General features: G+C 29.5%; 2 protein-coding genes across 3 annotated transcripts; one reads left to right on the top strand and one right to left on the bottom strand.

Moving 5' to 3' along the window:
* Positions 1-824: 824 nt before the first annotated feature.
* LOC114367371 (auxin-responsive protein SAUR78-like) lies at positions 825-1451 on the top strand. The gene has a single exon (XM_028324538.1). It carries the CDS (start codon positions 922-924, stop codon positions 1285-1287), a length of 366 nt encoding a protein of 121 aa, XP_028180339.1. The 5' UTR covers positions 825-921; the 3' UTR covers positions 1288-1451.
* A 6332-nt stretch (positions 1452-7783) lies between these two features.
* LOC114425244 lies at positions 7784-10799 on the bottom strand. 2 transcript variants are annotated; one of them, XM_028392083.1, is made up of 3 exons: positions 10600-10799; positions 9202-9683; positions 7784-8124 (listed from the first exon to the last, which is right to left on the bottom strand). In XM_028392083.1, the coding sequence occupies exons 2-3, from the start codon at positions 9674-9676 to the stop codon at positions 8096-8098; spliced, it is 504 nt and encodes a 167-aa protein (XP_028247884.1). In that variant the 5' UTR covers positions 9677-9683; positions 10600-10799; the 3' UTR covers positions 7784-8095. The 2 variants fall into 2 exon arrangements, with proteins under 2 accessions (XP_028247884.1, XP_028247883.1); XM_028392082.1 differs by having other exon boundaries at positions 9183-9683; positions 10600-10771.
* Positions 10800-12351: the final 1552 nt, after the last annotated feature.

Below are 12351 nucleotides of genomic sequence, written 5' to 3'. Positions count from 1 at the left end.
TTATAAAACCGAACCACTTTTATAAAGTGGAATGGTTCAGTATTTTTCTTTAAAATAGATCTTTTTATATGGATTGCTTTTTTTAAAGAACTGAATCAAACTAAACTTCTTTTTTTTTATAAAAAAAAAAGATTAGATTAACCAAACCATTTTCATAAACTACTTCAATTCAATTTTTTTCTCCAAAACAATTTGATTTTTTCGATACAGTTCGAATCAGTTTTGGATCGGATCGGATTATTTATGCTCCCTAGTTGAACCCATATATATCTTCAATGATTGCTTGAAAGAAAAACAATTTCACTTCAAATTGTTATATTTTTGCTGTGATTACATTTATATTTTATTACCGGAGTCCGGAAAGAATTTTGTTGAATTCAAATAAGATTATTATATATGGATTACAAAATTTTCTTTCTAACTAAATGTTTAAAACTCAAACTAATTAATTTAGTATAATCCCACACTTATTCATCCATGGGTTTCAAAATGCAACACTTAAAATATTATAAGAAAAAAAAAATAGCACACACAAATTGAAAAGGAGATTGAGACTAACTACACCAATATTTAAAACAATACCACTATCACTCAATTTATTAAAGAAAAAACAAAACTTCTAAACAGCCCTAAAGACACCTAAAAAGAGAAAAGGAATAGATAAGCAGAGGGAAGACTTGTGCTAAACAACGGTTCATAATTCACACCAACCAAAGTCCAAAGTCCAAACGCCAGAAAACCCAGCTTTCATGTTGGCCACTTTCTCAATTCTTAATTGCATGCGTTTTGACCATTTCACCCTTCCCTCTCCCTTTTAATACCAACAAACCGAACACCCCTTCACGTTCTCACAAGTCACAACATAACAAAAACAACAACAAAATCATCTTTGCTCCATCAAATTCTCAAGCCATATCCAACATGTCCAAAGCAGGAAAACTAACGAAGCTCAAGTCAGTGCTGAGGAAATGGAACTCATTCAGCAACAAACACAGTCAAGTCAGTGTCATCTCCGCCGTCGCGAACGACGGAGGTGACACCTCATCGCTCCTCCCAGTGTATGTTGGGAGGACACGTCGGCGTTATCTCGTGAGCGCCGATGTAGTCGGACACCCGCTCTTCAGGGAGCTGGTAGGCCGGTCCCGCGACGGCTCCAAGGAGGAGGACGAGGACACCATCAACGTGGCGTGCGAGGTTGTCCTATTCGAGCACTTGCTCTGGATGCTCCACAATGCCGATCCTCAACCCGAGTCGCTCGATGAACTCGCCGATTTTTACGCCTGCTAGCTCTATAATTATTCCTTTCTCGTGAACAACACAGTACGAGTGAAACAGTTTTAAATTAATTGCCGTTGTAATTGTTTTGATGTACGTACGTGATCTTCAACTACGACAAAATGTTTTAATTTAAATAATAATAGATATATATGAGAAATTCATCCTCCACAAAATATGTGAATGCGTATGGTATTGTTGTTCAGAAACTCTCTCATTCTCTCCCTCTCTTTCTGTATTCTTTCTTTATATTTTTTATATATATTTCTTTCTCTTTTTTTTTTTTTGTGTCCAAAATCATTTAACTATTATGTATTTACTAAAATACTTAAGATGATGTTATATAAATAATTCTATATATCAAACACTTCGAAACATATTATTTTTTTATCTATTTTTTCTTTTCTTATTCAAACTTTGTAATTTTTTTTTTTTACTTTTTATACTTATTTTTCTTTCCCTCTGTTAAGTATTAACTGGAATTTGGTGTATAGAATTTTTTCCCCAACCTTTATCTAAGTACCATAGCAACTTTTCAATGAACATAATTTTATTTTCTTACTTTATATTAAGATGAGTTAAATCCCGAAACTAGGTTAGAGTGGTTAGAGCAATTGTGACTACTGATATGCTGATCAGATCGCATTTGGGATATCAAACACTATATAAATAACTCTTAATGAGTTAATTTTTTAATTAAGTCCTTAAAATTATAAAAATGTCATTTATTTTTATTTTTATGAATTTACACGTCCTTTAATTTTTTTAATTAAAACGATTTTTTAAATTGTAAGTACTTCTACCGTGTGTGTTTGTATATATATATGAATGTTGATTAGTTGCTCAGTTGTTAACCGTTAAGTTAGATCATTGACATTAAAGTTTTAAATATCAGTCACGGTGGTATTGCAGTTTTGTTGATATTACAGATAAATAAATTAATATAATTGATGAGTTCCAATTATGATCGTGGGTTAAAAAAAATTTGATGTTACGATTCAAATTACAATCACACCCGGACCGTTATTTAAAATCTTGATTGGTGTGAATGTGTGGGAAATTGCAAACTATGTGGCTGCTCATGCATGTTCATTTTACTAACTGAATAAAAAAATAGAAGTTGGCATGGTCGCAACATGCCACGTACTCTTCCTCGGATGACACAAACTAGATGTCGTGAGTGTTGAGAATTGATATAGATCAACAGGGAGTGGGAATGGGGGTTAGTTTCATGACACAACACATTGCCTCAGCATATTCACTAGTAGTTACATCACCCACAGTTATTAGAGTTATCTAACGTATGACTATTACAAAAATGCATAATAGAAAAACCTTCCCCTCTAGTTCTTCACTTGTTAACAACGACTTGATATTCATGAATCTCTTTTTGTAGTAGTGATCATATCCCACATCATACTTAGACCACTCTTCTCCACTCACTAGGTATCAAATAACTTCATCATATTCATGAATCATTTTTGCATACACACACTTTAAAAATACATTAAAAAAAATAAAAGGAATAACTTTTGTCACAATTTTGTGTTCACAAAACATTGCCATTTTTTTTACTGCCATTCCCCCATTCTTTATACCTCAAGCTAATAAATTTTTATAAGATTAGAATGCGGGACCTTATTTAAAAAAATTGAATCCAATTTCATTTGAATTAACTAGTTGATGGATACAATATATACATTATGAGTGCAAGTTTTTTTTTTCTTTTGGTGTGTGGTAAAAAATTAAGATCGAAAGAGATCACAACGGATTTACATAGCAAAAGAAGTCTCTAAACTCAATTTTTTTTTATATAAAGATACATTTTTCTAATAAGAATAGTAGATGCAACCTTATGATGTTAAATAAGAAACAATAAATACCTTTTGTAATTCACTACAATAAACTATAATTCTTCCTTGCCTTATTCCCCCTCTCTCCCTCCTGTAACATCATTATGAACATTCTTTAAAGAAAAAAAAACCCACCAAAAACCAAAAACATAAACAATTGATAATTCCCCCCTCCCCTTTCTATAATATTGTGTTTGGTTTAGATGATTTATTTTATCAGTAAATATTAATCATTATTTTGTAAGTGGAGGAATTAAATCTACAATCTTTTTCTCTTTTTCTTCTTTTACTATTCAACCAACTTTATAAATTTGTATTTGATTTAAATATAAAAATTGTAAAAAGATATCAATCCCATGTTCTCTCCTCTCATCCTAAATCAAACACAATGTAAAAGTTATTTGTTATAGAAAATCAATCTTTAAAAAACACAATGTAAAAGTTATTTGTTATAGAAAATTAATCTTTAAAAAATATAAGATGAGTTGGATGGTTAAAAAAAATTAAAAATCATAAATTTAATCTCTTTTAACAAAAATTAACATTTACATTAAAAAAACAATTTTCAAATCTAAGAATTCCCATTTTCAAGAAAATTTCATCTGATTATTACACCCTCACCCCACCCCAGACAAAAAAAAAAGGGCCACTGGGTCTCTGGAGTCACCAAGAATTTACACTAATCAAAAGGGGCTTGATAATCATACATCAATCAATCTGGAATTCAATGTCCTCTCTGGCATGGGTCAACATTATTATATTCTGAAAGAGTAGCATAAATTAGTAGCTACTCCAGTAACTCCACCAAACCCCAATTGCCCAAGGAACATTCTGATTCATCTAATTTAGCCACGTATTGTACTGAGAAATGTACTACACTACTGAGAAAAACCATATAGCTAGGAAATCTGTAGGCTTAGGTAGCTACCAAAAAAAGTTCCATATTCGCAGACAGCAGTGAAGTCAACAGCTTTAGGAGGCAGGTTAAAAAGTTGTTGAGATTATTTTTATACAGAATAGAACAGAACATATTGTTAATTAAATCTCTATAAAGTTAGAGATATAGACTATCTGCCAGAGAAAGGCATATTTGTTTTTAACACTAATGATTAGTTAGATAGAGATGCCTTTGTTTTTGTTGGTAAGTGTGGGAAAGAACAAAGCTTTTGGTAGTGAGCTTTTTGTTCAACTGAATGAGGACTTTAGATTTTGGGAATTAAGTAGATGGCACGAAATTTAATTTGTATGGTAGAACGTTTAAGCTGTATCCAAGGTTGCAACGCGTTCTTGCCTAGCTGCCATATTATGACGGTGCTCAATTACCCCCAACCCACAACAATCACTCCAACACATAATTTTTTATAACATATTTTTACCTAATATTTAATAAAAATATTGTTAAATTTTTTTAACATTTAAAAAATATTATTAAATATAAATAAATATTATTAATATATTTTCACATATTTTATCAAATATTACATATAAACTATATGCAATATTTGATAAAAATATTATGAAAATATATTAATAATATGTATTTATATTTAATAATATTTTTTAAATATTATAAAAAAATTTAACAAGATTTTTAATAAATATTAGAAAAAAAAACATTTCTAAAGATTACATATAATAGTGAATGGTATATATAGTTGCAACACATTTTTTAAGGATTTGGCTGGTAAGTAAGGACATAAGTTATTTATATTTGTCGTAAGTATAAATTCCATTGTCATCATTATCTTGTACCTAAATATATGAATTTTTATATATATATTTTTTCTCTTGAACGTGTGGGTTTGAAATTGGAGCAAAAAGAGTTTAGCAGCTAGGCTGGCAGTGCCGGCTATACTTTTATCTTCAAAACTTAATTAGAGAAAAGCACTCCTACCTTCCACTATTACTCTATTAGACGACATTTAGAATACTATCACGTATTCTCATCATAACAGAGTTTATTTAGAGGAAAGCAAAAAGCAATAAAGAATAGATTAGAAGATGAGCATAAAAATAAAGGAAGACAAAGAGTTGGCAGACAATAGGGAAAAAATTGGATGAAAGTATACATTATAATTATTTATTTATTATTTATTAGTACACATATATACTATCACGTATTCTCATCTTAACAGAGTTTTTTTTTTATTTTGTGTCAGTTTTATGTCATTTTTAAAATTCTTATTGTAAGATTAATATAGTTAACTGAAATTAAAAATTTTAAAACTTGAGCCAAGACAGAAAGGGAACATATGATTAATGAGCGTTGTCAACTTATCATGTATCTTCTTAAGTTACTAGTATTTATTAAATAATACAAACGAAAGTTGCCAATCATTATGTGTGAGATTAACTTTACATTCAAACTTTAGTTTATTATTCCAATCATAGTTGACAAATTGATAGCATCATGGTGAATTTTTATTACGTCTTCTATATATAATTAAGTATTCTAAGATGGCATCCAGGAAGAAATTTTGTTGCTTTCCTTTCAAAAAAATCCATGCAGAAGTTTTTTTAGAATATAATGAAATGAAATAAAATAAAATATATTTTAATTTCATGTATTAAATTTGATAATCATATAATGGCATAAACGGTCTCGCCCATCATTTTCATCATCATTATCACTAGCTATCATCATTTTTGTACAGGTATAATTTGTTTCGTTAACATATATATACTAATTTATAATACTATCTACTTGATTATGTGATGTACGCTATTATGTGATGTACGCTAAACACATGGTTTGGGATTTATAAATTTAATTGTTTTTTCAATCTTTTTCATATAAAATCCTTGAAATCTTTATGTTTTATTTAAATATGGAATTTATAATAAGAATGAGAAATTTACCAAAAAATTGATAAAATTGAAAGCTTTAACAACATGTGAAATTATGGTTTAGAGATTAGGAAAATCTGAAATGGTTTACTTTATAATTTCCTTTTGGAAGAGATGATAGATATCTTTTATTATAGGCAATTGTTAGAGTGAAATAGGATCATTATGGATATTAAAATTTTTCTTTTAAATATTTGATGTAACTATATGTTTAGGACTCAACTTGAGACCTTGATTAATTAAGTTGGAACCAAGCCAATGCAGGTTGATCTAGAAGCTGTAATTTTGTGGATTTTAATATTTTATTTAATAAATTTTAAGTTAATGAAATTTTCGTTTAATACTTCTAATATATTATTGATACGTTTATTTTCTTGAAAATATCTTTCATTGTATATTATATAAATATAAGTAAAGAAATACTAATTTATTTAGTTGTAGCTTTAACTAATGAATTTGGAGTATTTCCTTCGTTACATTATATAAATTATCTTTAATCAATATTTAGTGAGAGTAATATATAAGAAATGAATAAGTCATTAATTAGATAAATAAATTATATATTAAAAAATTATCTAATATTTCTAATGAAATTCAATAAATTAATTATATCCTCTAATACTTGAGTCAAAATCTAAAACGTCATATAATTTGTAACAACGTACCTCTAGAGTAAAAATCTGAAGAGTAAATAACTCTAAACACATTGGGCCACGCTTAAAGCAATTTTGAGTAAAACATGCTGTGGTTCAAGGGTTAAAGCATTTTTTTGGGGTACAAAGTGTTGAGCAAATTTGAGTTGATTGAAGAATATCTCCAACATCAAGAAGCTTGTAAAAGTACATTACTAAGAGGATAAGTCTCAAATCTCATCCATATGCAACATCGTGTAACTGAGCCACGAAAAAATTGGAAACAATTTATTTTATAGAAGTAAGCTAACCACACCCCTGAACATGTAGCAACCATTTACCTAATCCACCGTTACTCAATTGGAAGCAACATTAATCAACATAAATTAGTTGTCTGAAAATGTCATAAATATTACTTAGATTTGAAAATTTTTGCATAGTACGTTCATTCTTTTTAATTTTAAACCTAAAAGAAAAGATTTTTCTTCTTTTATTTTAATTATAAAAACTATCCACTTTCCTTTCTTTGGAAAGATTCACGCTTTTTATCATTCCTGTCATCATCAAGGTTACTACTTACTGCTACCACCACTCTAGGTACTATTCTGAAAATCCCCAAAACTAAAAGCATAATTTTAAAAAAAATAAAAATTCTAAAGGACAAGCATGTATTTCATTGAAAATGTAAACAAAGCTGGAAACACAAGTTGCTTCACTATTATATCAATTAAATAAAAATATAAGCTAAAAGGAATAAACATGAGATCTTCTTTGCAATCAAATTCGTGCTATCACTTCTCCATCATGTGCTCGAATTATATGCATAATCTCCAAGATATCAAGAACCGTACTAAGTTATTTTTTTATTATCAAGGAAAGCATATGATCTGAAGAGAATGGAGACAATTCGTAATTGTATATGAATATTTGATTGAAGATGTATAAAGGCACATGACAATGAGATTTAGTTTATTTTTCGTGTATGAAAATGCACATGTGGTAGTCTTTGGTTTCTATTTATAAGAAGCAGGGGAAAGTTCAGAGAAGGACCTGAATCTGAATTTGAAGCATCCACCATCTCACAATGAAACAACATAATTAGGAGGCAAAAGAACCATTTAATCAGGTTGCTAGAGAACCACATATATCTGAAAATTCTAGGCTAAAAAATGCTCATTTTCACATTCCTAAATGGCTCATTAAAAAATTTAAAAGTTGTTACATATGATCAAACAAAATGAGTTTAGTTAGAACAGCACACGACTCTGTGGAACATGAAAATGCATAGGTCTGTAGTTCTTTACCAAAACACAAAATAAAAAAAGGTTTAATATCTAATAACAAAAATTGCTGCCAAGGCACATGAAATTTTTCTAACTAGTGTGTTCTATCATACATAAGACATTAGAACAAAAATACAAAGAGATCCACTTTTGCACCTTAAGCCAGCCTATGATTTTGGTCGCCCAGAAATATGGGAATAACTACTTACTCTTCGACAGACCCTGAGCTTCCAGCTGCAGTTTCACCATAAATCTGAAGGTTAGTGAAATAAGGCAAAGAAGAAAACCAAGATAAACTCATAAAGGAATATTATATAAGCATACAGTTTGAAAAAGAACCATCATGGTTTGTGATTATTAACAACTGACTTTGTTAATTTGTTTGTTGAAGAACCTTGGTAACAGAATTTGACTAATCTGAATTGAGGTGAACTCATTTAAAGATATATAATGTTGTCATAACATCTGTTTTTTCATTCATAGGATTTGAACTCAAAACTTCACATAAAGAAAACTAAGCTTTTTGCTACTTAAACCAACAAATGCTCATAAATTACATGAGAAATGCTAATAACACATTGTCTACTACATTCTTTTGTACCTATTCTTTATTGCTAGTTAAAACTGACTCAAAATCACATGGCTTCCACTAGACAAAATTCAGGTGGGATACCTCATCTGCTTTTAGTATTGTTCTTCACTGAAAATTAGAATTTTACTTTGTAACTTGTAAAATAAAGATTAACATTAAAAGTTGATGCTAGTTACACAAAGCTAAAACTCCAATTTTGAACGGTGAATGATACCAAAAACAGTTGTTTTCTCAAATCAAATGTCCCTTAAATTATTTGAATTAAGAAAAATAGAAAAGAACAGGTAAATAAATAAGTGCATTTATGAATGGCAAATTTGACAATTAAAAATGTAGTTTCTTTCTTCTCATTTCCTTGCCTCTATTAGGGAGGGAACTTTTTACCGTGTTCCACCTCAATAATTCTGTCCTACCTCTTCCATGTCTTTCTTCTCCCAAACAAATGAAATCAATCTCACTATTCTTACTCACATCTCTCTTTGTCACTTCTCTTTCTAAATCCATAAAAACAAACAAGCTCCTAAGGTACAATACTTAAGTTTTGTTTAGACTTTAGACCTTACATATCATTTAATAAATCTCAGACATCATTTCCTAATCAAGTTTCAATAGCTTTTAACTAGTGTACTGTAAAGAGTTTATGTTGGACTCTCCTCCAATTTCATATCTAAAACGACATCAAGTAATGCAAACAACTTACATTAATGCAAATAACTTACGGGCGCTGTCACCGAGTTGCTCTTTCTGCTCATTCTCCATGCACTTGAGAAGGTACTTGAAGGTCTCAATCTCACATGGGATGGTGAGGCCACCACTCTGATCAAACCCGAATTCGTCTGCAGCCTTTTCCAGCAAAACTTTGAAGAGAGGGTGGCTAAGGTAACTGGTGGGGATGATGAACCTCCTAAGCTCAGGTCCAACATACACTGCCAAGTACCCTTTCGGAACATCAGGTGGTGGAAGCGGTTCTGCAGGGCTTTGGCAACTGTCCTCATTGTCTGATTCGCAATTCATCACATTCAATACACTTTTGTTGATCAATGGTGATATGCTCCCATCATCATTAGTCACATGATCAGAAAGGGAATTGGAAGGTTTGGTGCCTAATGTCACACTTTGCCACTTCTGGAGCATTTCCTTTAGCTTCACAATCTGCCTAATCCCATTCAATTTGGAGCCTCCATCGCTATCCATTGTTACACTTTAATCACAACAGACAAAGCTATTAATCCAAGGTCAAAATTAATTTAGTGGATCCTATTCAAGACTAATAAAAAGTCACAACAATTCTTTTACTACATGAGGCATAATGTACATGTATGAAACAAAATGCAAACAGTGTCAATTGTCAAATATAAAATTAAATAAATACAGAACTGAACAATTAAGATCAATCAAATTCTCTTATTCTTGGATAATTGAAAATTTATATGCTTTCCTCATGCTATACAAGCCATCGAATTTTGACCCATTAATCCAATAATGACTTCTTAAGCCCTTTTTGTTGGAACTTTGTCAATCTCTTCAAAGCTAACCTTGCCTGAATTTAAAATTTAAATCATGTTGTTATGTATATTAAGCTCATGATCTGGTGCCCCTATCAATCTCATGAATTGGAAATTGGTGCAATTGCGACTACGTCAGCCATAATTCACGATTTTTAATAACAATGCAATCACATTTGTGAAACCTTAAATTACCAAATCCCAATTAGCCAAGATCCTCACAGATCCTTAAGCCAAAGAAAAATATAAAGCGCATACAATAATGAATCAGCCTCCAATCTGTTCTCACATAGAATGGAATATGCCAAAGATGATAAACATAACCGCATTTACAATGACAACGATGACCATTAAATATATTCACATTCATAATATAACAATATGAAAAAAAAATGAAACATGAATGACCCAAAAAGAAATTTGTGGTTGAAGGGTGAAGAGGGGAGAGAGAGGACGTGAATTAAAATTCCTCTGACTAATAAAAGCGAATTCTCCTAATTAAAAAAACTAACAAACTGACAACTAAGATTCATTGATAAAAAAATAAAAAAAAAATAAAAAAGGCTTAGAAAGACTTGAAAGACGAAATGCATGAAGAGATTGGTAAGATACCTGAAATAATAGAAGAGGGCATTAGCTATGAGCGAGATGAGAAAAAGCCATGCAGCTTCGAAGGAAGTGGAAGCGGAAGTAGCAAACTCTCCAAAGAGAGAGGAAATGAAACGAAACGAAAGATAATTAATTAAAGATCAGTTACGATAACATTGTTTTTTCTGTCTGCTGAATCAAACAATTGATCTCAGAAGAAACGTTCGAATGACAAAGTTGGTGTTGCGACTTTATACGCTGAAATATCGGCGAAAAAAATGAACTTCTTCTTGTGCTGTTTTATTACATATGTTTCTCGCGTCACTCGCTGAAGCGTCGCTGTCGGAGACTATTTTTTCTGTTTCCACCCAAGAATGAAGTCAACGGTTTTTTTGTATTTAAGTTGCGTTCTTCAGCATTTTTATTTTATTTTTGGCTAAATTACTAGTAATTTATTTATTTAATTTAATCTCTTTTTCAATAAAAGATTCAATTTAGAGGAGTAGAGTATGATTACTGAAAGGAGCGTATGAAAATCATTTTCAGAAGAATAAGAAAAGAAAAAGGAAAGAAATAAAGAAAAAAGAGAAAAAGGAAAGAAAAAAAGTAAAATGAAAAATAAAATAAAATAAAACTGAAAAAGAATAAAAAATAAAAATAAAAAGAAAATAGTGAGATAAAAACTTTTGCAAATGAACAAATACTATACAAAGTAGAAGTAGCTATAAATGGAGTTAAAATATAATGTATTATAGAAAAAAACTAAAAAAGACAAATGGGATAAAATTTAGAGTAAATGATCTGATTTATCCCTAAGACTAGCTATCTGTCAAAGTCTTGTTTTTTGGTTGGTTTATCTTGATCTTTTTTCGGCCTAACTTGGCCTGAGCTACCTTTTAAATTTGGCATTAAAATTGACCATTTAAATTGCCTAAATATTATTTTCCTTTTTCATTCATTTGATTTTTTTATCTATTAATTAAGTTCAGTCAACATTAAATATAAAAAAAACAATACAATTATTCCAAAAATTAACTTATAATAATAAAAACTCCCTACTACATGTGAGACATTATAACCCTCACATTACAAACTTATGAGTCACAAACTTAAGAAGTTATGACTTACAATGTGAAAAATTATTTTAATCATAATTTGATTTTTATCTAAAAAGATTAAGAATTTATTACCTATTAGTCTTAATAGATTTTTCTTATAAACCCATGAAACTAGTCAATCAATTATCTAAATAGACATTTTTTAAAAAGTTCAAACCTAGCCTATAAATTAATTCAATATATTTTTTTTTACAAGTTCGAGCTTAACCATTTAATTAAATATAAGAGTCTAACCTATTCTCATCTCTAGAGTTAGAAGTTATATATTTCATGATAAATTTAATGATATGTATATCCATTTTTTTCAAGTGAGAGTAAAAAAATAGTCTAATATATAGCAGAAAAAAATAATATGAGTTTTATTAAGATGATGTTAGGTTTGGAAACAGTAAAAATTAAAAGATAAAGAAGATAAAAATAAATTATTATATATTTATCACGTTATTTTTTATTCTATTTTAACAAACTTTTGCAATCATTTTTTTAAATTAACTTATGGGCTCAAAAACAATTTCAAATATGCAAGTAAAAAATTTAATATATTAAAAAATACGTGGATCAAGGGTTAAATAAATTCACATATATATAGATAGATATATAAAGATTAAATAATTTATGATAATTTATTTAAAATTATAGTTAACATTAAAAATTAAAA

The sequence above is a fragment of the Glycine soja genome, chromosome 9 (assembly GCF_004193775.1).
Source record: "Glycine soja cultivar W05 chromosome 9, ASM419377v2, whole genome shotgun sequence".
Classification (NCBI taxonomy): Eukaryota; Viridiplantae; Streptophyta; class Magnoliopsida; order Fabales; family Fabaceae; genus Glycine; species Glycine soja.
This window is presented reverse-complemented; position numbering and strand designations above follow the sequence as displayed.